The sequence below is a fragment of the Salmo salar genome, chromosome ssa06, assembly GCF_905237065.1.
Source record: "Salmo salar chromosome ssa06, Ssal_v3.1, whole genome shotgun sequence".
Lineage (NCBI taxonomy): Eukaryota > Metazoa > Chordata > Actinopteri > Salmoniformes > Salmonidae > Salmo > Salmo salar.
The window spans coordinates 35,206,845-35,232,379 of record NC_059447.1 but is presented as its reverse complement, the minus strand read 5'-3'; the positions used below and the strand labels follow the sequence as shown (position 1 = coordinate 35,232,379).

Below are 25,535 nucleotides of genomic sequence, written 5' to 3'. Positions count from 1 at the left end.
GTAATAAAGATCTCAGCATTTATCTCTCAGCATTTACTCCATGTTGCTGCTAGCATATCGAAATGTACACACAACCCGTACGTTCATTGTAAAAATATAAAGTAGCAGTTGCATTGTGGTAACAACGTTTCCTGTGTGCCTCAACTGTCACAAAGGTCTGGTTATTTCAAAAAGTGCAAGTTTTGACTTGAAAAGCCTACTGTCATACTGAATGCCCAGTGCTCTCTCTCTCTCTCTCTCTCTCTCTCTCTCTCTCTCTCTCTCTCTCTCTCTCTCTCTCTCTCTCTCTCTCTCTCTCTCTCTCTCTCTCTCTCACACACACACATTCAAGTTTATATAATCTTCACAAACAATTTTGCAGATGTAAAAATGGCAAAAGTTACTCAAGAACCAGATTTTGTTGGATATAGATGAAGAGAAAAACAGGTGCAGTGTAGTGCAGGAAACAGACAAGGTACATGTACATCTTTCAGACAACTACACACAATCGGAGCTACGGTGCATGAGAAGGGTCAGAAAAACTATTTGAGTAATTTCATACACAAACCATATGCCAACAAACAAGACAATATTGTTTACATTTGACTTAGTGGGAAAGAGATGAAATATAGACACTTTGGAATACACAAAGATGTTTCTATATTCAGTCTCTCTAGAATCAACCTTAATGAGATCTCACGTTCTAAAGAGAACTGCTTTCAGATGATTCCCCCAAAGGTATCTATCGGGAGAGGGACATGTCATAAAGGGGACATGAGAGACCAGATAAGTAACTTATGATAAGTCCTCTACTGATATACACTGAAGAGAGGGACTTTCCATTATGTTACATTCATGCTCCTTTTGCAACACAAAAACAGGCCTTTAATAAAAATGTGAGAGAAAAAAACGACCTAATTCTGGAGAATGAAAACACCTAGTTCTTTTCTCCAGCAAATGAAGAACTGGATTTTAGACAATAAGTCCCTTACCTATGATTATTCAATGATTGTGTTGGTCATTGTATTGTTGTGATTACGCACAGTAACAACCGATAAATGATTCATTGATCTATGCTAAAGACACTATGAAAACAATGTGTGTACAGTAGTAAATTAGGGAGAAAAGAGGCTCAGAGGAAAACTTGACTGAAGAAAAATAGTGCAAATAGTAGAAAGCAGCAAACTATCCTGTCTGTTATATTCCACACCTGAACTGAGAGTTGATATAGTATTTGAACCCAAGTATGATTCATATTACATGTCATATCACCAGTCATCTTTACAGAACACTGGAGGTTGATTACACATCAAAATATCATGTATCATGTCCAAATGAAACAAACTCTGTAATAAGACTGTGTAGATAAACATCATACCTACCTACTTGAATGTCACTCAAATATTCTGCGTGTCTTCCCTGCACATTTCCTTCTGAGACACTTTCTGAAGCAGAAGTCCTCCTTTGGTCAAATGTCTGTTTATCCTTCATTACACACGTCTCAACAAGTCAATATTTGTCTCATCCTCAGCTCTCTACTGGAACTGTACATCTCTTGGTGTTCCTTTCCTATTACCTCATTAAAAAAGTCACTCGTTCATACAATCTCATATGTAATTACCTCTCTAGGTGACTGTCCCACAGCCCTGAGGTACACGTATGGGTGAGGTGTGCAGAGTAGAACCAATACTTCAGCCTCCCATTTGGTTCTCTCCACAAACAAAAACATGGGCTCAGGTTAAAGTACAAAATAATGCTGGCAAGGCGAAAGGGGTGTAGATCTAGTACTAAATCCAGAGCAAAACGTGCAAAATACAGAAGGAAGACCTCTTTTCAAGACCTACAGGTAGGTATATATGAATGGAGGGTTTGGGAAGGGTCTGAGGGTGCCATCCCTTTGCCTCAGATTCCTGACTCACTTTTATATGTCAGTGGATCACGAGTAATGGTAGTCTGTAGAATGTCAAAATCCATCTGGTTGTCCATGTCCAAAACGCACAGCACGTTGCTCCCAGATGTCATTGTGGCTGTGTCCTGAAACAAATGATGAAAGTCTACAGAAACTGAATTCCTCCTTTCCTCCTCCCTGTCTTTTCCCTTTTGCCTATCCAGTTCATCCTCGTCCTCTCCACAGCTCAGCGCTACCTCATTCTCATAGCAGAAGGCGCTGGGGGAGTGGGGGGTTGCGAGGTGCTGGGTGATTCTGGGGCTGGTTGGGAATACTGAGTGGGAGGAGGCAGATGAGGCAGGCCGGCTGGCCGTCTCACTGAGCTCCTTGGCGCTGCAGTGGGGTGTGGAGGGCACCTCGTAGGTCTTGTGGAAGCGAGCATAGTCCACCTGATACTTGGTTCGGTCCTCAAAGATCACAGGCTCAAACCTGTGCCCCCATAGGATCTCCTTGGCCAGATAGGAGCTGCGGGCCTGGGTGGTCATGGCGGTGGCCTCCACCATGCCCTCCAAGATCACTACGATCTCAAAGTCATCAGACTCCAGATCAGCCCGGCTCACGGTATACAGGGGGCTGTCCTCGTCGATCTCATGGACGATAACCAGAGGAGAAACCAGGAAGAGTCGGTCAATGCCTTCGTCGTAGCCTACGTTGAGATCCCTCTGCTCTAGAGGGATGAACTCTCCCTCTGCCGTGACGTAGGGTCGAATGAGCTGTGCCCGCACATGGGCCTCCACGATGTGGCTCCTGCGCAGGTTACCCACCCGCCACATGAGGCACAGCTTGCCATCGCGCTGGGAAATCACGGCGTTCTTCGAGAACAGCAGGGTCTGGTTCCTCTTCTTAGGGCGTGCCATTTTGACCATGATTGTGCCAAGCATGAAGGAGTCAATGATGCAGCCCACTATGGACTGGACCACCACTGTGATCACTGCCACAGGGCACTCCTCAGTGACACAGCGCCACCCATAACCAATGGTGGTCTGGGTCTCGACGGAGAATAGGAAGGCTCCGACCAAGCCCTCCACATGAAGGAGGCATGGCTGCCACTTTTTCTGCACCCCTTCAACTTCACCAACCCCAAGCCCATTCCCTTCCAACCCTGAAGAGGAACTCATTCCAGGGTGCTCATCAAAATCCCCATGGGCTCTGGAAACTGAATAGAAGATTATTCCAAAAAACATCCAGGAGGACAGGAAGGTCGAGCAGAAGAGGAGTAGTAAGTATCTCCAGCGAATGTCCACGCAGGTGGTAAAGATGTCGGCCAGGTAACGTTGGGATTTCTCCTCCATGTTAGAGAATACCACGTTGCAATGCCCATTTTTCTTGACGAAGCGACTTCTTAGTTGGCTCGTTCCTGTGGTAGAGATCTTTCCGTTGTAATTGTTCATCCTATGACCTGTGGCTCCTGATATCCTATCTCCTCCGGATGTGCCACTAGGGGAGAGGAACCGGCTATTTGGCGAGCTGTGGCCGTTGTGGAGCCCAAGTGTGGAGATTTTCAGGCCCTCCTCATCTGGTGCTGCGAAGCTGTACCTGTCGGGTTAACAAAAGGGGAAAGTATGGATAAATAAGAAAATTGACCAGAGTGATGCAAGAGATGTGAGAGTGGCTTGAGAGAGGTTGTAGAACAGGAAGAGTTGAGGTTATAACACAGTGTCCGTAATCTCATTGGGCTATCTGTTCTTACCAGTGTGCCCTACAGGACACAGTGACTATGCATAGCTTGCCAACTCTGCACAGTGTGAGAGACATAATGTATGACTCACGTTCTCCCATGCAGTAAGACCGCGCTTAGAAAGGATATGCTGTGAATGAGAAATGTATTACAGTCCTATAAGGGTATCCTTCTTGAATACAAAGGTAGCATGAAACTATGCTTTCTCACTTTCAACAAGACCATTTGACCTACCTCTGGTAACCTCTTAATATTGATCAGACTGACCTGTCTCTCTCCTTTGTAGAGGATAACCTGGGAAGGTGAGTTGTGTTTAGCTATGTGAGAGGGATTGCGGTCATCATGGGTTTAGGGATTATACATGAGCCAAGTCTCTTGACAGCCTATGTTGACTGGGACATACAGACATTATATTGACCAATTTATAGTGCTCCATTGATCAGGAAACTGTATTCAACCATATACTTATTGAATTTTTAATGGTTGCACTATTTTGGTTCCATTCATTTGATATTCAAGTTAAGTACATTCCCTGTAATAACACAAATAAGGAGAAGCATTGTCGGCTTTGGGGACATAAGGTATGACCAGTGATGGAAAAAGTACCCGATTGTCATACTTGAGTAAAAGTCAAGATACCTTAATAGAAAATGACTCAAGTAAAAGTGACAGTCACTTTAGAAAAAGTCTAAAAGTATTTGGTTTTAAATATACTTAGGTATCAAAGGTAAATGTAGTTGCTAAAATATACTTACGTATCAAAAGTAAAAGTATAAATCATTTCAAATTCCTTATATTAAGCAAACCAGACGGCGCCATTTTCTTGTTTTTATTTATTTACAGATAGCCAGGGGCACTCTCCAACACTCAGACATCATTTACAGATAGCCAGGGGCACTCTCCAACACTCAGACATCATTTACAAACAAAGCATGTGTGTTTAGTGAGTCCGCCAGATCAGAGGCAGTAGGATGACCAGCGTTGTTCTCTTGATAAGTGTCTGAATTCCTGTCCTGCTAAGTATTCAAAATGTAACTAGTACTTTTGGGTGTCAGGGAAAATGTATGGAGTAAAAAGTACATTATTTTCATTAGGAATGTAGTGAAGTAAAAGTAAAAATATAAGTAAAAATATAAATAGTAATATCCCCCAAATTACTTAAGTAGTACTTTAATTTTTACTTAAGTACTTTACACCGCTGGGTATGACACAGGTATGACAGCTTCCATTCATGGTGTCCTCACCTGTTGCCCCGTGCTGTTCCCATGGCACCAGTGATCATCAGGTGGTCAGTAGGTCTATAAGTGGGGTGGGAGGCTGGACTCCGCCCTGGCAAGTAGTCTACTGCGAAAGATTTGGTATCGGCATGGCAACTGTCAATGTGTGCATGGACGGCATCCACCGGTGAAGACCACTACAGGGAGAAAGATTTTACATTTTGCCAAGATTCCTACACAGTACAGGTGTAGGATCTTAATTTGACCTATATAGTCACAGCAAAATGATTCAAACATTTAGTCCATAATGTTGCTTGATTGGTGGTTAGGCTATTAGCTGGTCAAAATGAGACTACATGAAAAGTGGAATACTGTTCATATAACTGCAGGTTTTCAGTGAATGTATGAAATCACAAAGCTCATCTACATTTCCTGCTACTCAGGAAAATTGTCAGCGAAAACAATAATGATCAAATTAAGATCCTACATCTGTACCTGTGCATCACCATATCATTTTGCAGAGATTTTGATAACTATCCCTCAACATTCATAACTGATTTAGTGTGAGCATATTTTATTGAGATAACTATGATTTGATGTGACCTGTTTTTTGGGTTACAAACATACAGTACCAGTCAAAAGTTTGGACACACCTACTCATTCAAGGGGTTTTCTTTATTTTTACTATTTTCTACATTGTAGAATAATAGAGAAGATGTCAAAACAATGAAATAACACATATGGAATCATGTAGGAACCAAAAAAGTGTTAAACAAATCAAAATACATTTTAGATTTTAGATTATTCAAAGTAGCCACCATTTGCCTTGCTGACAGCTTTGCACACTCTTGGCATTCTCTCAACCAGCTTCACCTGGAATGCTTTTCCAACAGTCTTGAAGGAGTTCCCACATATGCTGAGCACTTGTTGACTGCTTTTCCTTCCCTCTGCGGTCCAACTCATCCCAAACCATCTCAATTGGGTTGAGGTTGGGTGATTGTGGAGGCCAGGTCTTCTGATGCAGCTCTACATCACTCTCCTTCTTGGTCAAATAGCCTTTACACAGCCTGGAGGTGTTTTGGGTCAATGTCCTGTTGAAAAACAAATCATAGTCCCACTAAGCGCAAACCAGATGGGATGGCATATCGCTGCAGAATGCTGTGGTAGCCATGCTGGTTAAGTGTGCCTTGAATTCTAAATAAATCACTCACAGTGTCACCAGCAATGCACCACCACACCATCACACCTCCTCCATACTTCACAGTGGGAACCACACATGCAGAGATAATCCATTCACCTACTCTGCGTCTCACAAAGACACAGCGGTTAGAACCAATAATCTCACATTTGGACTCAACAGACCAAGGACAAATTTCCACCAGTTTAATGTCCATTGCTCATGTTTCTTGGCCCAAGCAGGTCTCTTATTATTATTGGTGTCCTTTAGTAGTGGTTTCTTTGCAGCAATTCGACCATGAAGGCCTGATTCACACAGTCTCATCTGAACAGTTGATGTTGAGATGTGTCTGTTACTTGAACTCTGTGAAGCATATATTTGGGCTGCAATTTCTGAGGCTGGTAACTCTAATTAACGTATCCTCTGCAGCAAAGGTAACTATGGGTCTTCCTTTCCTGTGGCGGTCCTCATGAGAGCCAGTTTCATCATAGCGCCTGATGGTTTTTGTGACTGCACTTAAAGAAACTTCCAAAGTTCTTGAAATGTTCTGCATTGGCTGACCTTCATGTCTTAAAGTAATGATTGACTGTAGTTTCTCTTTGTTTATTTGAGCTGTTCTTGCCATTATATGGACTTGGTCTTTTACCAAATAGGGCTATCTTCTGTATGCCTACCTTGTCACAACACAACTGATTGGCACAAACACATTAAGAAGGAAAGAAATTCCACAAATGTACTTTTAACAAGGCACACCTGTTAATTGAAATGCATTCCAGGGGACTACCTCATGAAGCTGGTTGAGAGAATGCCAAGAGTGTGCAAAGCTGTCATCAAGGCAAAGCGTGGCTACTTTGAAGAATCTCAAATATAAAATATATTTTGATTTGTTTAACACTTTTGTGCTTACTATATGATTCCATATGTGCTATTTCATAGTTTTGATGTCTTCACTATTATTCTTAATGTAGAAAATTGTACAAATAAAGAAAAACCCTTAAATGAGTAGGTGTGTCCAAACTTTTGACTGGTACTGTATATCTTCAAGTAAGAGTTCAGTCCTGAGGTAATACATCTCTGTGGTTGATTGTGTTATTTGTCTCTTTATAAAGGCCAATGTCACAACTGAAAATACACCTGTCATTACTTCATTTCGGCGCTAAATAAAGACTTCAACGAAACTAAACAACTTGGTTCCACCATGATCTCCAAATTCCTAACATCACGCAATATTAGAAAACCACTCAGGGTTGTTTCTGTCATTACGTAACTATGTAAAGCAATCCAAAACACTTGGAAATCCAAGATCAAGGTAGTAGTTGTAGCTTTATTTAGTGAAAACATCCAAAGGTGTCACGCCCTGACCATAGAGAGCCCTTGGATTCTCTGTAGTGGTTTAGGTCAGGGTGTGACTAGGGGGGTGTTCTAGAATGTGTATTTCTATGTTGGTGGTTTTGTATGGTTCCCAATTAGAGGCAGCTGGTAATCGTTGCCTCTAATTGGGGATCATATTTAAGTAGCTATTTTTCCCCACATGTGTTTGTGGGATATTGTTTGTGTGCAGTTGCCTGTCACGTTTCGTTGTGTCTTTATTGTTTTGTTTGTTTCACGGAGATTAAAATTATGTGGAACTATACTCACGCTGCGCCTTGGTCCACTCATTACGACGAACGTGACAAAAGGTTTTGTGTCATTGTGAAACTACATCATTTGAGACCTTTGCACGACAGGGCCAGTTTTCCTGACAGATCTACCGCCAGATGTGAGGATGTATGTGACAGTCCACAAAGCCAAACATGGTTGCCAATGGAATTGACATATATATTTTTCTCTCTCTATGACTGAATTTACAATACAGTGACGTCGTTAGGATCGTTATCAATGTTTTTCACACTTCTCAGTAGTCTTATGTTGTTTTCTCCCACAGGTACTCCTGGTTCAGGAGGGCAACATCAACTGAGGACATGATTACACTGAAGATCCTATCTGTCAATGCTGGAGTAATCATGACGCTGATCACTTTTTGGTTACAGGAGTTGAAATGAGACCGGTTCAGATGCAGTGTTGCAGGTGACTAACAGCGAGCCTTTTCCATAGGAAGCCTTTAGTGTGGAATTTGGAAGGTGACTGTGTGGTGAAGCGAGGGGGATGGAGCGGAACGGTAAGGCCACTAGAGACATGGTGGAGGGGGCTAGTAAGAGCTCTTCAGGATGAGTCACGGAGAGAGGAAGATTCAAGAGTAAACAGAACACATCTTAAACTGATTCACAGAGGTTTAACAAAATGACATCTAACAGTCCCTCATCACAGTGTAGGGAGATGATGAGTGCATAGAAAGGTTGAACTTTGGGAAGAGAACGTGTGAATAAGAATCTTTGTTACACAACACAACGATACTTAATCCCCCTTGAGCAGGAGGTGTGTGTGTGTGTGTTGGCTTGGGAGGCTTCCTTTACTCTATCTTTACGTGTACTTATCTGGCAAGGCCATTCTTAACCCATAATCTCTTAAATTGCAGATGAATAGTCTCCTAATCTCTAGTTTCAAAGTAGTGATATGAAAGGCAGATCTAAGTAGGGTGACCTGGTTCAGATTTCCCACTAATCCCTCACGGAGAGAGAAGAAAAGGAGGGAGACGGTGCTGGTGGCGGACAGTGTTGTGGAAGGATGACGACGCCAAGAGGACATCTCCTAAACCCCGTCATACTTGTCCCAGGTTAATCACTGGAGCAGGATTACATACCATTTGGCATATGGGTCCTTACTGCACATCAAGACATATCTCAAACACATAGGAAGATGGGCCCAAGCAGTCCTCTCTGAGATGTATAAAAAGGGACAGTATGCATATGAGCCAATCGATGGCTGTTCAAAATGGGTAGGGTTCGGTTGCAATGTGTTTCTTGTTGTCATTATGAAAAATGTTGTATTTGTTGACGAGAAAACAATGGGATGTAGGCCTACAAGGAAACTAATTAAAAAAAGAAGAATAAAGGTGCACCCAACCACAAGTTCCTTGTTTTCTCTAACGCTACAGTTAAAGCCCATACCCCATCCTAAGTGAAAATAAAAAACGCTATTCTAATACCAGACGCAGGGTTTGGGATTGTATCATTGAATTATACAACATGAAGTGGCTAATAAAAGCCTGTTACAGCAGTACTTAATGTTGGCGGTACAGAGGGAATGAGTTTGTCTATGTTGACCTTTATTTTCTCTGGCTTTGGTACATTTCCTGAATCCATTCAGATGCAAAACTTTGTCTGGTCAAATTAGATTATGATCATAATAAACTATTTTAATCTTGTCAGTTCCACGAACAAGCCAGATATTCAGTTGATCAATCCACTCTGGGCTCAGAGATTTCACTAAGAAGGTTTACTGATATCATTTTAACAACTCAACAAGTGGAACAAATGAAAACATTTTTTTCTTCCATGAGCCACTGTGTCAAAGAAACATGACCAAATGGCATCTGACAGTCTAGGAATTCCCATCACCCTTTATTTGTAACAGATCTATTCCTGTCTCCCTGCGTGTCAATCATGTTGAACGATCTGGAACCTTCTCTGTCTGTTTACAGCTAGGGTGGAGTACCCTAATTAGGGTCAGTCAACAACAGCCCCCTACTAAGTAGTGATTGATCAACCCCAGTCAGCTCAACCATTGCATGCATGGTTTCAAATGAGGGCTGTGTGTTTAAACAAGGAAAGTGTTACATAATGAAGGGCAAAGTTGATCAAAGTCATTCTTTTTGCAGCTAAATGGGGTGAATTCTCTGCTTTGTTCATTTTATTACTACTTTTATTGTACTATTATTTTACCCTGTATAAATGTTGTTTTAGAAACGTGCTGAAAATTCTAATTATATGGGAAATGTAAGGTGGTGTTGGCTTTGTACTTGGAAAAAGATAATAACTTGTTTCATCGTTGCTAAATCCCAGTTTTTAGAACACAGATGCAGAATCACAAGCGGGTTTTACCAGTAAGGATCGCCTGGCCACACAGAGTTAACTGTAGGATTATCCGTTTCATTACAACATCAACTTTCCTCTAATTTTCATGAGCTTCTGCTCCCTGTGTTTATTTATATATCCCCCCCCGTCCCCCCCCTGTCCCCGTCTCCTGTTTATTGCTCTGGTGTGCTGTAGGCGACTCTACAGATCCATCCTTTATCGACATTTTCCTCTGTACACATTTACTGTAACTTTGACATTTGGATGTCATCCATTATTGTCTATGGGTCTGTAAACCCTGGGTTAATTCACTCTCAGTTTGTGAACAAAACATTGCGATTACCTCAAACACAGACTAAATGAACCTACAGAGGAGCAGGTCTTACTGTGGTAACAGCAGATTTCTTTGACAGATTCCTGGATGCCCTATAGGTTAAATAAAATTGAACTGTATAATAAAGCACCTGTTTGCTCTATCCCTACACAGCAGTTTCCTTGACGTGTATGATTATGGACTGGGTGACGCAGTGCCTCACTGAGCTCTAGATTGATGGAAGGACTAACTTTAATGGGGAATGGTAGCGTAAAGGTGTCTCATGCAAATGTCTTGAGCAGATATTATTGTCAAATACTTAGTAGGAGATATCCAAATTACCAAGTTCACTATTATAAATTCAACTATTGCTCTGACCAGTTTAAATGTATCTTTGATAATTATTAACCCAGTTTTTTAAAATCTCAGTTATCAATAGTAGCATACCCAGGTGAGACAGGACAGCTGTTCCAGTAACCATGAAATAGAAGAGGCATTTGATTCTCACTGGTTTCAGAACAAGCCTTCATTATTTGTAGATTATCTTTTTGAAAATACATTTTTAAAGACTGTGAAAATGAATAGTAATACATTTTCACTTGGTGAAGTCTGTGAATCCTGTTTCCCACCACAAACGTCATGACATTCTAATGTGTATTGGACACTGGGGACCTTTACGCATTTTAGCTTATGATTTAGGATAATTGATAAATTAGGCCAGGCTTACTCACCTTAAAAACAACACGTTATTTTGTTGTGCAGCTTGCTTGTTGTTTAGATCCACTTCTGATCCAATTGTAACCTCAATTCTGAATAGTCCACGCACTCTTTGGAAGGAAGGATGTGTAACCCCAGGAGTCTCTGTTGTACGCCTTGCCTTTCGGCAATAGTTCTATCCTGTTCTGTTTCCACTCTCTTATTCCATTAACATTAATCACACATTTTTGCATATCTTTATTGTTTTTATTCCCTTTTGTTTTTTAATCCTTTGTTGTCCTCTGCTACCTTCTAACTGTCTCCTGTAATCCGGTCAGTGCGCGCTCTCCTCCACAGACTCGTGCACTGGAGTCTCCAAATGCTGTGTCAATTTACTCTGTGCAAAGTGTGTGGGTTCGAGGGGGTGCTTGTCAGTTTGATTATGTCTCCCTCATGTCTTTATGTCTATGTGTAGGCGTTAAATGATGCGCCACCTTCTCATTCTACTGGTTGACTGCATCTCAAATCTATGTCTCGTTGAAATAATTGTGGTGAGATGAACATGAAGTAGTTGTATGAATGGGTATCAAAGTTGTTATAACCTTGTTAATACACTACCAAGTCACTTGGACTGAATTTTGCGTACTGAACTCTGTATAGAATAAACCATCATTTCAGTTCCTTGAAATCTTTACCCACTCACAGTGGCTCTCGGGCTGGTTTCCAGCCCATTATCTCTGCCAGTGCAGTCAGTCTCACTGTCAATGCATGTTAGTCTCCAACCACAGTCATACACTCCCCTAAGGCACTCTGCCAGACCTAGTGCACTTGGAGTGGTAATCTTCAGTCCTTTACATAATAGGACACTTTATAAAGTGTTGTACTGTAAAGTTGTCCTCTTTCTCTCTTGATTTTGCACGTTATTTATGAGAACAGATATTTATGAGAACAGTGTATATGGGATTTGTCTGAACTTCATCCATAGATATGACCTAATGGTCAGTGGAAATCTGAAGTTGCACTGAACTCTCATCATAACTTGACAGGTTTTTGCTGTAATATTGAAAATAAATTGCAGATAATTAACCTAAATGGAAACAACCCAAAAACGTATGCCAGTGCAGTATTCTTGATCTTGGGTATGGATGGAGCACAATTGTTTCTATGGAAACCATTTCCTGTTACAATCTTCTCTCTCCCTTTTCTCTGCTCCTAAATTATAGAGCAGAGGGGGCTTCTTTTCAATGCGCTCTCCTCCTCAATAGGAAGGTGGGAGTATATCTGTCCATATGACAGCCTCATAGAAGAGTAGTGAGGGGGTGGACTGAGATAGGTACCAAGAAGAGACTGACGAGTGGCTGAGGAGAGATGGAGAATGGATGTTGCGGGGCGAAAGGAGCTTGGAGAAAGGGTACTATAGTATGAGCATTTGAGGTGTGTTAATGAAATCCAGAGCTTCAGATACAAAATATTCCTCATGATATGTAGCTGGCCACTGACTCAGCTGACCTGTACACTGTAATGAAGGAAGGTGTGCCTATCAAAAGGTTATGGGGACTAATCTGACACCCAGGGCTGATTACTGGCTAATAATACACACACAGAGGAGTCATCTTATGGTCATCTTCTACTCAGATCCTACTGTAGCCTGTCTGACTGACCCTTTATACTGTCCTCCTGGCAGCCAGAGACCATGACAGGTGTATAATGGTGAAAAAAGTCACATCTAAATCAATTTTTAAGTGGTTTTCCTATATTTTTTTAGATTAACATTAGATATACCTTTATATTATCTCTAATGTTGATCCCTTCATATACCTTTATGTTATCTCTAATGTTGATCCCTTCATATACCTTTATATTATCTCTAACGTTGAGCCTTTCATATACCTTTATATTATCTCTGTTGATCCTTTCATATACCTTTATATTATCTCTAATGTTGATCCCTTCATACTTGTAACAGGACAGTTGGACATGTTTATGAACAGGTCATATACTGTATGCTCAATGTCTATCTTTACAACAACCATAATGAGGTAATAACTCAGTATTACCAGAGAAGAATACTGCCTATATGACGATATAGACACTAGAACACACAACTAACTATACACTCACAATTGTCCCTTTGAAACGAACAGACATGTTTTTGCTCTGCTATTACTTCAGGACTTAGCATTTAGATCCTCAGGAGAAGTTTTTCCATTCGCTACAGGGGAATGATGGAGGGCAATGACTTACAACAGACGGAGAGACAGAGGGAGTGGATTATAATCACACTGCTGGACACAGGAACAATAATTTAGGAGCAGGGGACCAGGAAGGGAGGGTGAGGGGTGCCAAGCAAGAAGAGGGTGGTGATTAGTTTTGACGATGATTCAGATATTTAAGAGGATTGTAGGGTAGGCAGGGAGGTGGAGGAGATAAATATAGAGGGATGAAGAGTTGAACCAGGGAGATGGACATAGTGAGTAGTTCAAATTACTACACAAAACATGGAAACAAAATGATGAGCTCTCACTTGTCATTATGTGTCATAAACAGTTGGAAGCTAAAAAGAAAAGGTTAAACATTGTCAGGACTCTGCAAACCATGTGTTTTGTATAGAAATATAACCAAAAAGTCGAACATCTCATTCCAAAATCATGGGCATTAATATGGAGTTGTTCCCCGCTTTGCTGCTATAACAGCCTCCACTCTTCTGGGAAGGCTTTCCACTAGATGTTGGAACATTGCTGCGGAGACTTGCTTCTATTCAGCCACAAGAGCATTAGTGAGGTCGGGCACTGATGTTGGGCGATTAGGCCTGGCTCGCAGTCGGCACTCCAATTCATCCCAAAGGTGTTCGATGGGGTTGAGGTCAGGGCTCTGTGCAGGCCAGTCAAGTTCTTCCACACCGTTCATGACAAACCATTTCTGTATGGACCTCGCTTTGTGCATGGGGGCTTAGTCATGCTGAAACAGGAAAGGTCCTTCCCCAAACTGTTGCCACAAAGTTTGAAGTACAGAAACATCTAGAATGTTACTGTATGCTGTAGACGTAATATTTCCCTTCACTGGAACTAAGAGGACTAGCCCGAACCATGAAAAACAGCCCCAGACCATTATTCCTCCTCCACCAAACTTTACAGTTGTCACTATGCATTGGGGCAGGTAGCGTTCTCCTGGCATCCGCCAAACCCAGATTTGTCCGTCAGACTGCCAGATGGTGAAGTGTGATTCATCACTCCATGCTCCATCCATTGCTCCACAGTCCAATGGCGCTGAGCTTTACACCACTCCAGCCGACGCTCTGCATTGCATGTGATGATATTAGGCTTGTGTGCGGCTGTTCGGCCATAGAAACCCATTTCATTAAGCTCCCAGTTTGGAACTCGGTAGTGAGTGTTGCAAGCGAGGACAGACGATTTTTACATACTACGTGATTCACCACTTGGCGGTCCTGTTCTGCTCCTAGAAGTTTCCACTTCACAATAACAGCACTTACAGTTGACCGGGGCAGCTTTAGCAGGGCAGAAATTTAACAAACTGACTTGTTGGAAAGGTGGCTTCCTATGTTGGTGCCACGTTGAAAGTCACTGAGCTATTCAGTAAGGCCACTCTACTGCCAATATCTGTCAATGGACATTGCATGGTTGTGTGCTTGATTTTATACACACGTCAGCAACGGGTGTAGCTAAAATAGTTGAATCCAAAAATGTGATTTGATTTGTAGCTGATATAGCTGAATCCACTAATTTGAAGGAGTGTCCACATACCTTTAGTGTATGTGGCATAGGTTAGGACTAGGGTTGCACATTTTGGGAAATATTCAGAGGTGTAAACTTTCCGTGGGAATTAACTGGAATGTATGGAAATTAACAGAAATATATGCAAATTAATATTAATACTATCTAAATGTAGATGTTTTTTGCATCGGATATATTTACCATAACATATGGAGACAGGAACATAAACCTTTAACCTTATCATAAGTAGACATAATTGCTAATTATTAAATCCTTCCAATAGAAAAAAATGTATAATAATTGTTACGAATTGAACTTTAATTAAATGAGTTGACTCTTCACATGGGATGATTTCACTCAACAACAAAAGAAAGGGAATATTGAATGATCCCCAATGATCCATCGCATCTCCCAAAAACGTTGTCAACATTGATAGTCTAGAAACTAAAGCTTTCGTTGTCTTCCTCTCAGGCTTCCATGTCTTCTCCCTGGACCTCCTCAATGTCCACCTCTTGAACATCAGACTCTGAGGCCTCATCTTCACTATCACTTTCCCACCTTGTTGAGGATGGCTCATTGTCAGGCTCTAAAAGCCTTCAATTTGTCCGGATGACCACCAATTTTTCAACCCTTGTATTGGTCAGCCTGTTGCGTGCTTTGGTGTGTGTGTTCCCAAACAAGGACCAGTTGCGCTCTGAGGCGGCTGATATTGATAGGATTTGGAGGATGGTGGAGGCAACAGGGGAAAGAGCCTCAGATCCACAAAGTCCCTTCCACCAGGTGGCTGATGAGATATGTTGGCACGACTGCCATATTGCATCTCCATCCCAAAGCCCTTGCTTGGAAGTGTACTTCACCAGACTGCCAAGAACCTTGCCCTCATCCAGGCCAAGGTGACGAGACACGGTAGTGATGACACCATAGGCCTTGTTGATCTCTGCACCAGACAGGATGCTCTTGCCAGCATAATTGGGGTCCAACGTACGCTGCGGCGTGTATGGGCTTCTGGCAGAAGTCTTAACGTTTTTTGATGTATTTCAGAACTGCAGTTTCCTCTGCTTGGAGCAACAGTGAAGTGGGCAGGGCAATACGGATTTCTTCTCTTACATCTGCAAGCAGAGTCTGAACATCAGACAGGATGGCATTGTCTCCCTCAATCCGTGCAATGGCTACTGCTATAGGTTTCAGGCTGCTTACCATTCTCTCCCAAAATACATCATCCAGAAGGATCCTCTTGATGGGGCTGTCCATATCGGCAGACTGTGATATGGCCATTTCTTGGAGACTCCTTCCCCTCCAGGAGACTGTCAAACATGATGACAACACCACCCCAACGGGTGTTGCTGGGCAGCTTCAATGTAGTGCTCTTATTCTTCTCACTTTACTTGGTGAGGTAGATTGCTGCTATAACTTGATGACCCTTCACATACCTAACCATTTCCTTGGCTCTCTTGTAGAGTGTATGCATTGTTTTCAGTGCCATGATGTCCTTGAGGAGCAGATTCCATGCATGAGCAGCACAGCCAATGGGTGTGATGTGAGGGTAGGACTCCTCCACTTTAGAACAAGCAGCCTTGTCTGTCACCAGTGCAAATACCTTCTGTGGTCCAAGGTCATTGATGACTGCCTTCAGCTCATCTGCAATGTAGAGACCGGTGTCTGTTGTCCCTTGTGTCTGTGCTCTTGTAGAATACTGGTTGAGAGGTGGAGATGATGTAGTTAATTATAACTTGCCCAAGAACATTCGACCACCCATCAGAGATGATTGCAATACAGTCTGCTTTCTCTATGATTTGCTTGACCTTCACTTGAACTCTGTTGAACTCTGCATCCAGAAAATGAGTAGATAAAGCATGTCTGGTTGGAGGGGTGTATGCTGGGCGAAGAACATTCAGAAATCTCTTCCAATTCACATGGCTTGTGAGCATCAGAGGTGAACCAATTGCATACACAGCTAGTGCAAGACATTCATCAGCATTTCTCTGACTACGTTCTTCCACTGAGTCAAAAAAACTTTGGATTCCAGGAGGACCATGAGCTGTTGCTATCGATAAGGTATCTGATTCATCATTTTCACCTCGAATAGAAGTAGAGGGACTTTTGTCAGAGGTTGCTTGTTGTGAGTGCTAAGGGAACTTTATGCACTTGGCCAGAGGATTCTGCATCTTTGTTGCATTCTTCACATATGATTTGGCACAGTATTTGCAAATGTACACAACTTTTCCTTCTACATCAGCTGCAGTGAAATGTCTCCACACATCAGATAGTGCCCGTGGCATTTTCCTGTAAAGATTAGAAAAGCAGTTAGATTAAACAACTTATTTTTAAGATAAATGTTTTAAAATGAAACATGTATGGAAACAGGTGAATTAACACTCCTCAGTTAGCAGGCTCAAGCAAGCTAAAACCCACATGGAAGAAAAATCTAACTAGCAAAAATTGTTAACAAGTTAAACATGATTTAAACACACTTTGCTGTAGGCTACTACTTACTAGTTAACAAAAAATCATGTATGTCATAAAATATATTCACCCCACCCAGTATTGCAATGAAAACTTACCAGAAAGCATGTAGTCCTTGGCTCAGACAGTGTAGTAGTGTGGGCTCAACAGCCTCTCATTAGTGTGCAAGATCTTGAGAATCAGCTGTACATGTGATGGAAGAATGCACTGTACATGCAGAGGGTTGCAATTCCATTGAATTGGGGATAGTTTAACCAAAATATGCCACAAGACCTAGCATTGCCTTGTGTATCCCACAAAAAAAGGTTCACTGTTATAAGCTAACTTTTTTTGATGAATTTAAGCAAAATTCCTGGGCTTAACTTCCCATGGAAAATTTCGGGAAAGATTCCTGAAATTTACCCGAAGGTTTCCGACCCTTTGCAACCCTGGTTAGGACACAGAAGGCTAAACTATATGCCAGGCTTCTTCTTAACTGGTGAACAAGACTATTAAGCCAAAAACATAATGGTAACCGCAGCCAACACTTTAAAGTATGAACTACTTTCATTGACTGAACTACTTTCATTGAAGCAAACGGGGTACCTTATATAAAGATGAATTTTCCAAGCATTTAGGCCTACAATCATGAGTCTATGGGGATGGATAATGATGGAGTTATTGGCCACAACCAGTACAACATAATAATATCGTTTTATATCGAGAGATAGTCCTGTAAAATGAACTGTTTACTTACTGCTATTTGTCTCCATCTGCTGTTGAAGAAGGTCACATACGGACTATTTCTTTGTGACAGCCCACTTCAGTGACATGCTCATGCTTTCACGCCCCAGTCTGGCTGTAATTTGAGCGCCAGAGGCAATACGGATTTTGCAGAAACTGGCAGCCACGTCACCGCCACAGGTCTGACAAACTTTCCCAGCCCTTTGCGAACAGTGCTGCAGAGGAATCCCTATGCAGAATATCTAGAATGAACATTTAAGAGCATTTGTAGTGATTTCCAAAGTACAGGAGGACATAACATTTGGGAACATTGGAGTTATTTGGGCTTTTTTTTTAAAATTTTTTTTTTAGAAGAGTCATTTTACATACGTTATTGTTTTGACTTCGCCTGAAGACTACTTGGAGGCCTCATTCTTACAGATTTGTACTATGAATATCTTCCGTTTAGCCGGTGACGTGTCACATCTCGTTGCTATCGTCATTCTATTTATGAAGATATGGAGGTCCAAATCCTGTGCTGGTATGTTGACAGTGGGATTATTTGATATGCAGTTGTTTACAGGGAAGTCTTGCTGTTAATGATTTATTGACTTGCTCATTCATAGGCCTAATATCTGTTTAAAAAAACTTGGGGACACATTGCCTGACGACTCAAACTGAATTCTCCCGCTGCTCTATGTTCGCTAAATAGGCCTACTTCATTTCTGAGAAGAAACTAACACAGGGAAAAGGAATGCATCTGTCAATCTCAATTGGGGAGTTGACCTCACACTCCCAGTACTGGTCTGCAACGCTCACATCATGTAGCACTCATGGAGCACTCAACAGTTCACTTGTTACTTTGTTGCAACAATGTAACAACGCGCCTCGATTATAATTGGTTATTTTGCAATATTTTGTGGTTAGAGAATAAATCAATTTGACTAGTCCACTTCGACGCACAAGAATGTTACGTGGCAAAGAGTTCAGTCTAACCATATTTGCTTTATTGGTCGCACCCTGGTCTGCTTTCTACCTCAGATATCCGCTTAGATGATGTTTGCCATTCCCAGGTCATGAAATGAAATTGTTGCATATTTTTTAATGAAATTGTATTTAACTAGGCAAGTCAATTAAGAACAAATTCTAGGAACAGTGGGTTAACTGCCTTGGTCATAACAACAGATTTTCTTTACCTTGTCAGCTCAGGGATTCGATCCAGCAACCTTTCAGTTACGAGCCCAACACTCTAACCACTAGGCTACCTGCAGCCCCATAAGTGAGATTAATGACTGTTGTGTGTTTCTGCAGGTATTTCTGGGAAGTCTCAGGTGCTTTTTGCATTAGTCTTCACTACAAGATACTTGGACCTGTTAACTAGCGTAATCTCCATCTACAACACAGTTATGAAGGTGAGGCAGACAATAGTATCCTACAAAGAAGCCAACCAATCAATGATTTGTGTTCTAACCTAAACTCCTTCCTGCTGTCTTGTGTGCTCAGGTGGTGTTCCTGGCTTTGGCATATGCCACTGTGTACCTGATCTACATGCGCTTCAGGAGCACCTTCGACTCAGAGAGTGACTCATTCCGTGTTGAGTTCCTGCTTGTGCCTGTGGCTGGGCTTTCCTTCCTGGAAAACTATGCATTTGCCCCCCTGGAGGTAAATGTGCCAGGTTCAATACATACTGAACATACAGGTAACTGCCAAAATAAAGCAAAAACCAACATACATTGGGCTACCACGAGCCGCCAGAACTGCTTAAATGCGCCTTGGCATAGAGTCTACAAGTCTCTGGAACTCTATTGGAGGGATGCGACGCCATTCTTCCACAAGAATTTCTGTCATTTGGTGTTTTGTCGATGGTGGTGGAAAATGATTTTCAGGCGCCGCTTCAGAATCTCTCATAAGTGTTCAATTGTGTTGAGATCTGGTGACTGAGACACACACACACACACATCCTTTAAACCCCCCTTTGGGAAGCCTCTTTTCAAGTCATTGAGAGCTCCTCTAGCCATGATTGCCAAAATAATGGCCAATTGGGCATTTTTATACATGACCCTAAGCATGAGTTTAATAGCACCAGCTTTCAATATTCTTTGTATTTTCTCATACTTGATGTGTTGGTACATGTGCATGTCAGACCTCATACTTGATGAGTTGGTACATGAGCAAGTCAGACGTCATACTTGATGTGTTGGTACATGTGCATGTCAGACATCATACTTGATGTGTTGGTACATGTGCATGTCACACCTCATACTTGATTGAATGCATATCTTTGGTGCACAGATCCTGTGGACCTTCTCCATCTACCTGGAGTCAGTGGCCATCTTGCCCCAGCTCTTCATGATCACCAAGACCGGCGAGGCAGAGTCCATCACCACCCACTACCTGTTCTTCCTGGGTCTCTACCGAGCCCTGTACCTGGCTAACTGGGTGTGGCGCTACCACACCGAGGGCTTCTTTGACCAGATTGCTGTGGTGTCCGGTGTGGTGCAGACGATTTTCTACTGTGACTTCTTCTACCTTTACGTTACCAGGGGTAAGTATGAGCCAGGGAGGGATTTTGACTTTGTATTATATTTCTAGTACATATTTCATCCCATTTACCTTTCGCTCTTTGCCTTTGTCCCTCTCCAGTGCTCAGAGGAAGTGGAAAGATGTCCCTGCCCATGCCCATCTAAAGAGTCAGTGCTGTTTTAAGCGACAGTTGAGCAGTTCAGTAACTGACAGCACCTCTGCCCTCCAATCATACTTAGTAATGGACTACAGTCTGCAGTGTCACAGTACCCCCTGTATACCCTGGGGGGTATATACTGTACCCAGAGGGCAACCGTCGTGTTGTTGGTACCTGGTGTGTTTGTTGTTTAGCCTTAGTGAATGTGTGCTTTTCCCTAGACTAAAATGACCAAAGAACGTTGTCCTATGTTTTTGTGCATGAGTGTGTGGAACTGAATGTTAATGGGAATTGAGTAAATTGAATACTGTGGGAATTTTTATTTTATTATACTTTTTTTCATGGAGGCAGATATTGTCCCACTTGAATTAGTCCAATGGAGTTTGTGCCTTAATTTTGCTTTTCTAGTGAATGGCATATTTTGAATGTCTTATTACATCAAAATGGTTTAAACGTTGTATATATGTGAGACATTTGTTCTGCTTTCCTGTCTTTTCACAATTTCTACATATAACAGTGACCAACCTTCAAGGCTTGCATTGTTTCACCAAGCAGACTTCATTGGGAGTCTTGTATTTAGGCTGCTTTGGGTGATATGGGGTGGCAGCGTAGCCTAGTGGTTAGAGCATTGGATTAGTAACCAAAAGTTCAAATCCCTGAGCTAACAAGGTACAAATCTGTCGTTCTGCCCCTGAAGAAGGCAGTTAACCCACTGTTCCTAGGCCGTCATTGAAAATAAGAATTTGTTCTTAACTGACTTGCCTAGTTAAATAAAGGTAAAATATTTGCCATCCTTGTCAAGAGTTATGCTATGTTCTTCCCTTTCTGAAAATAAGTCCATGGAGATGCCATACAGAACGCACTGTCATGTATGAAACTCTTATATCTGTCCACTTCTTGACTGAGCCAAGGTTCTTCTTAAATACATTGTATTCTGTACTTTGATTTTACCAGTCATTTCCATTACTTTAATATTCATGCATTTCATTAAGCAAAACGATACACATTTTTGTGATGTCACAGTTCAAACAAAATATATTTTGTATTTGATGAGGCATCAACAGTTATTTCTCACTAACTAGAGTTCATTCATATCTCAACATTTATTGACAATTTTTTTTTGGACCAGGATTACAATGGCAAAGGCAGATTAATGCTTCAACATAATGGAAAGTTACTTACACTAAGTATCTTGGTACTACTAGATTTGTATATGCGTGCCAAACTTTTACAACTGTGGTTCCCATGTTGTAATGATCAACATTTTAATACAAAGAATCTTCATCATTTGTAAATCAGGTCAGTAAAAGGTATCTTTACTGCTTCATCAGGTTCTTCGTGTTAATTACTTTAAATTGTTTCATCACACCAGGATGTTTACCCCTGCATACTCACACTAGCGATCCACACCATTGAAAACCACACACAAGTGATTCACACCACTCAAAACCACACACAATTGATTCACACCATTCAAAACCACACACAATTGATTCACACCATTCAAAAATTCACAGCACACTTTACTTTGCCATTTGAGTATTCAATAATGAATGCCTTTTTACTCCCGTGGCACTATGACAACCTGGATAAATAGAATCACTTCCTCAACTGTCAGGGCTGGGTTTCTATTCAGGATGATGGTTACAGTTCCATTACAGTGGTATTACACTGCAATTGCATTCTATCAACTGTTATTAACTTTCTGTTCATTTACCTCCATGTGTTAGTGCATTAATAGCTTAATCAACTATGACTGACAATGGAAGAAAGTGCATCTGTGCTCTTTAGCAAGCCTGCCTTGTGAAGTCATTGTGATGATTTTTCAAAGAACACAGTTGAGTGATAAATAAGTGTGTAAAACTAATTTGCACTTCAGAGACAGAAAAAAATATACTGGTTATTTAAGACCCTCATCTTCTACCTGATAACCCAGCACCATACAGTGAATAATAGTGGATATTAAAAGTCCCCGTCAGTGTAGGAGAGTTTTGCGGTGTTTGTAAAGCACTTTACTTCCCTCTCTCACAGCTCCTCCCACCACTTTGGCAGCTGATGTGATTGACAGCGGTGTGGTAGCCAAAGCTGCTGCCCTCTCTATCGCCTTAACCTTTTTCACTGCTTTCCCTTTCCCTTTGCTTGTTACTCCAGCTCCCTCTGCCGCCCCCTTCCCCAGGGCAGACACCAGCTCACACCAGAACAACTTCTCTGCCTTCTTTCTGGCTGCCTCTTCCTCTCTTCTCCTCTCCTCCTCTTCCCTCCTTTTCATTCTCTCTGCCTCCGGTCCCTGAGGCTCTGGCCCTGTCTTCACCGCATCCTCCTCCTGCTTCAATTGAGTCATCCTTCTCTCTCCCAGAATTCCTTCCTGCACTTCTCTGATGGCTCTCTCTGCCTCCTGGTACATCAGGTTGGTGTAACAGCCACCTCCGTTCTGCGTCACCATCTTGTCTATCTTCTCCAGGAGTTCTGTGACCTGAGTGCAGTCTGTTATCTTGTTGCTGTTGTTAAAGACATGGTAGCCCCCCTGACATCTACTCACAAACTCCTGGAGCTCTTGGCTCTCCTTCAGGAAGTCTTCCATGCTTTTCCCCTGAAGCTGGTCACCCCAGGTGAACAGTACTACTGTGTATCTGAGGGCTCCTGGTCCAAAAGTGGCCTTGACCCACTCCAGGGCATCCCGCTCCTCCTGAGTGAACCTGCCAGGCTGAAGGGTCACCAGGAAGGAGTGGGGGCCAGGGGCGGACAGCACCACACAGCGTCCTGCCTCAGCTGTCACCTCCTGAGGGGAGAGGCGCGTGTCGAAGAACCCTGGGGTGTCGACCACAGTGAGGTTCCTCCCAGCCACAGCTCCACTCTGTCTGTCACACTGACCAGTTACAGAACATGAAGAGATGTCCACCCGGAATGCCTGCCTCCCTAGGATGGTGTTACCAGAAGAGCTTCTCCCTGCGCCTGTCTTCCCCACCAGTACCATCCTCAGCGCCCCACTGTCAGGCTCCGGTGATGCTTCACATGCTGTGACACAAATTACAGTAATTTATACTGACCTAACCAATCTAAAAGTGTAACCTACCTTGAAATAACTATCTGACATAGGCCTACTGTTTTCCTATTATCACCCATATAATATGTAGGTGTATTATATTTATAATGGTTGGGGGCTGAGAAATGTAGTTAGCCAACATTACAGATTTCTGAGTGCTGCTGTTCATTTTTGGTGGAAGCTGTAAAAAAAATTCTATACAAATGCTATCTTTTTTGATGCGCAATGGAAAATCTACCTGCTAGCAACAACGACAGTAGGCTATTATTGTTTCAATAGTCTCTCACCCAGATTCGAGGCAGCACATTCCAATGACGCCATCTCCACTGTCTCACATGAGTTAGCCATGGCGAACACGGCTGCAACTATGGATTATCCGTGGAATACCTTAATATGCACTGAAATAAGAGGGTCCTGTCTTCGGTTGCGTATATTACCAGCGCTTCCTCATTCTTATGATAGTCTTTTTTATTGAGAAATTAAATCTATTTGTATCCATGTCCTTTTTTCACCCGTTTACATGCCGTATCTACGATGCAATGCTGCAGTCAGACCATGATGTCATTGTGATAATGCGCACACGCGACCATTCTGCGTTGACTAACTGACACTGTAAGCCTACCTGTGATCAGTATTTTGATCCTACACTGTCAACTTGCCATTCATACTTACATTTCGTTATTCGCAATATAGGGTGAATTCGTAAAGTGTGGGACGTCATATAAACTGGGACAGCTTTGTCCTGACGTGTTTATTTCTTGGTCTGACAAAACTATTATTACTAAACTATTATTACTTGGCACTTGCAGAGAAACCAAAATCACATCACTTAATTTATGTGAGATCATAGTGGGGGGCAGAGCAACCTTTAAACAGGAAGCTCACCCTGCTTAAACCAGGCTCACCACAAGGGAAACTACTGAGCATTAAAAACCAGCAGGGTTGCAGTTGTTGACACAAACTGGTGGCCTGGCACCTATGACCCTACCCAGTTCAAAGGCACTTACATTTTTTGAATTTCCCATTCCCCTCTGAATGGCACAAATACACAATTCATGTCTCAATTGTCTCAAGGCTTAAAAATCCTTCTGTAACGTGTCTCCTCCCCTTCATCTACACTGATTGAAGTGGATTTAACAAGTGACCTCAATAATGGATCATAGCTTTCACCTGGATTCACCTGGTCAGTCTATGTCATGGAAAGAGCAGTTGTTCTTAATGTTTTGTAAACTCAGTGTATAGTCCTGCGGTTGGGGATTATTGTTTATTTTTTTACTATTTTAATTGAAAAAAAATCAAAGTAAGGTACTTAATTGTTACCCAGAAATGATTTGATATTGAGATAAAAACAACTGCATTGGACCTTTAATATTGGCATTTTGAATTGATATCTGTCACAGGTGTCGTAGGGATTGGACCAAAACGCAGCAGGAACGTGTAAACTCATCTTCTTATTTTATTAAAGAAGGAAAGCAAAAGAACCACGTATACAAAAACTACAAACGACACTAAACAGTCCCGTCAGGTGCACGCCCACAAATCCCATAGAAAAAAAAAAACGCTCTTAAGTAGAACCTTCAATTAGAAGCAACGAGGAGCAGCTGCTTCCAATTGAAGGTCAACCCAATAAACACCACATAGAAATAGACATACTAGAACTAACATAGAAATAGACTAACAAGAACATAGCCCAACAAACCCCGAAACACTCTAAACAAACACCCCCTGCCACGCCCTGACCAAACTACAATAACAAACAACCTCTTTTACTGGTCAGGACGTGACAATATCTGTAAATGCGTGCGTACTGGCGGCAGAGAAGTCAGGCACAGGAGAGCAAAGACTGTGTTACAACGGTGCAGTTTAACAATAAAAATCACCGTGAACAAAAACAATAAATAAATACAATGGGATGAAACCCTTCGCACGCCAGACATAATGTGCACAAACTCTTA

The 25,535-nt window shown here is 42.0% G+C and overlaps 3 protein-coding genes across 4 annotated transcripts; 1 reads left to right on the top strand and 2 right to left on the bottom strand.

Annotated features, from left to right (window-relative positions):
- Positions 1-257: 257 nt before the first annotated feature.
- LOC106607139 (inward rectifier potassium channel 4) lies at positions 258-11,545 on the bottom strand. Of its 2 annotated transcripts, XM_014203763.2 has the most exons (3): positions 10,997-11,545; positions 4,850-5,019; positions 258-3,463 (listed from the first exon to the last, which is right to left on the bottom strand). In XM_014203763.2, exons 2-3 carry the CDS (start codon positions 4,885-4,887, stop codon positions 1,882-1,884), a joined length of 1,620 nt encoding a protein of 539 aa, XP_014059238.1. In that variant the 5' UTR covers positions 4,888-5,019; positions 10,997-11,545; the 3' UTR covers positions 258-1,881. The 2 variants fall into 2 exon arrangements, with proteins under 2 accessions (XP_014059238.1, XP_014059239.1); XM_014203764.2 differs by lacking the exon at positions 4,850-5,019.
- Positions 11,546-18,031: 6,486 nt separating this feature from the next.
- Positions 18,032-21,864, top strand: LOC106607138 (ER lumen protein-retaining receptor 3). The gene is made up of 5 exons (XM_014203762.2): positions 18,032-18,398; positions 19,169-19,269; positions 19,361-19,519; positions 20,150-20,402; positions 20,501-21,864. Exons 1-5 carry the CDS (start codon positions 18,308-18,310, stop codon positions 20,542-20,544), a joined length of 648 nt encoding a protein of 215 aa, XP_014059237.1. The 5' UTR covers positions 18,032-18,307; the 3' UTR covers positions 20,545-21,864.
- LOC106607137 (GTPase IMAP family member 7) lies at positions 21,617-24,224 on the bottom strand. The gene is made up of 2 exons (XM_014203761.2): positions 23,868-24,224; positions 21,617-23,552 (listed from the first exon to the last, which is right to left on the bottom strand). Exons 1-2 carry the CDS (start codon positions 23,926-23,928, stop codon positions 22,513-22,515), a joined length of 1,101 nt encoding a protein of 366 aa, XP_014059236.2. The 5' UTR covers positions 23,929-24,224; the 3' UTR covers positions 21,617-22,512.
- Positions 24,225-25,535: the final 1,311 nt, after the last annotated feature.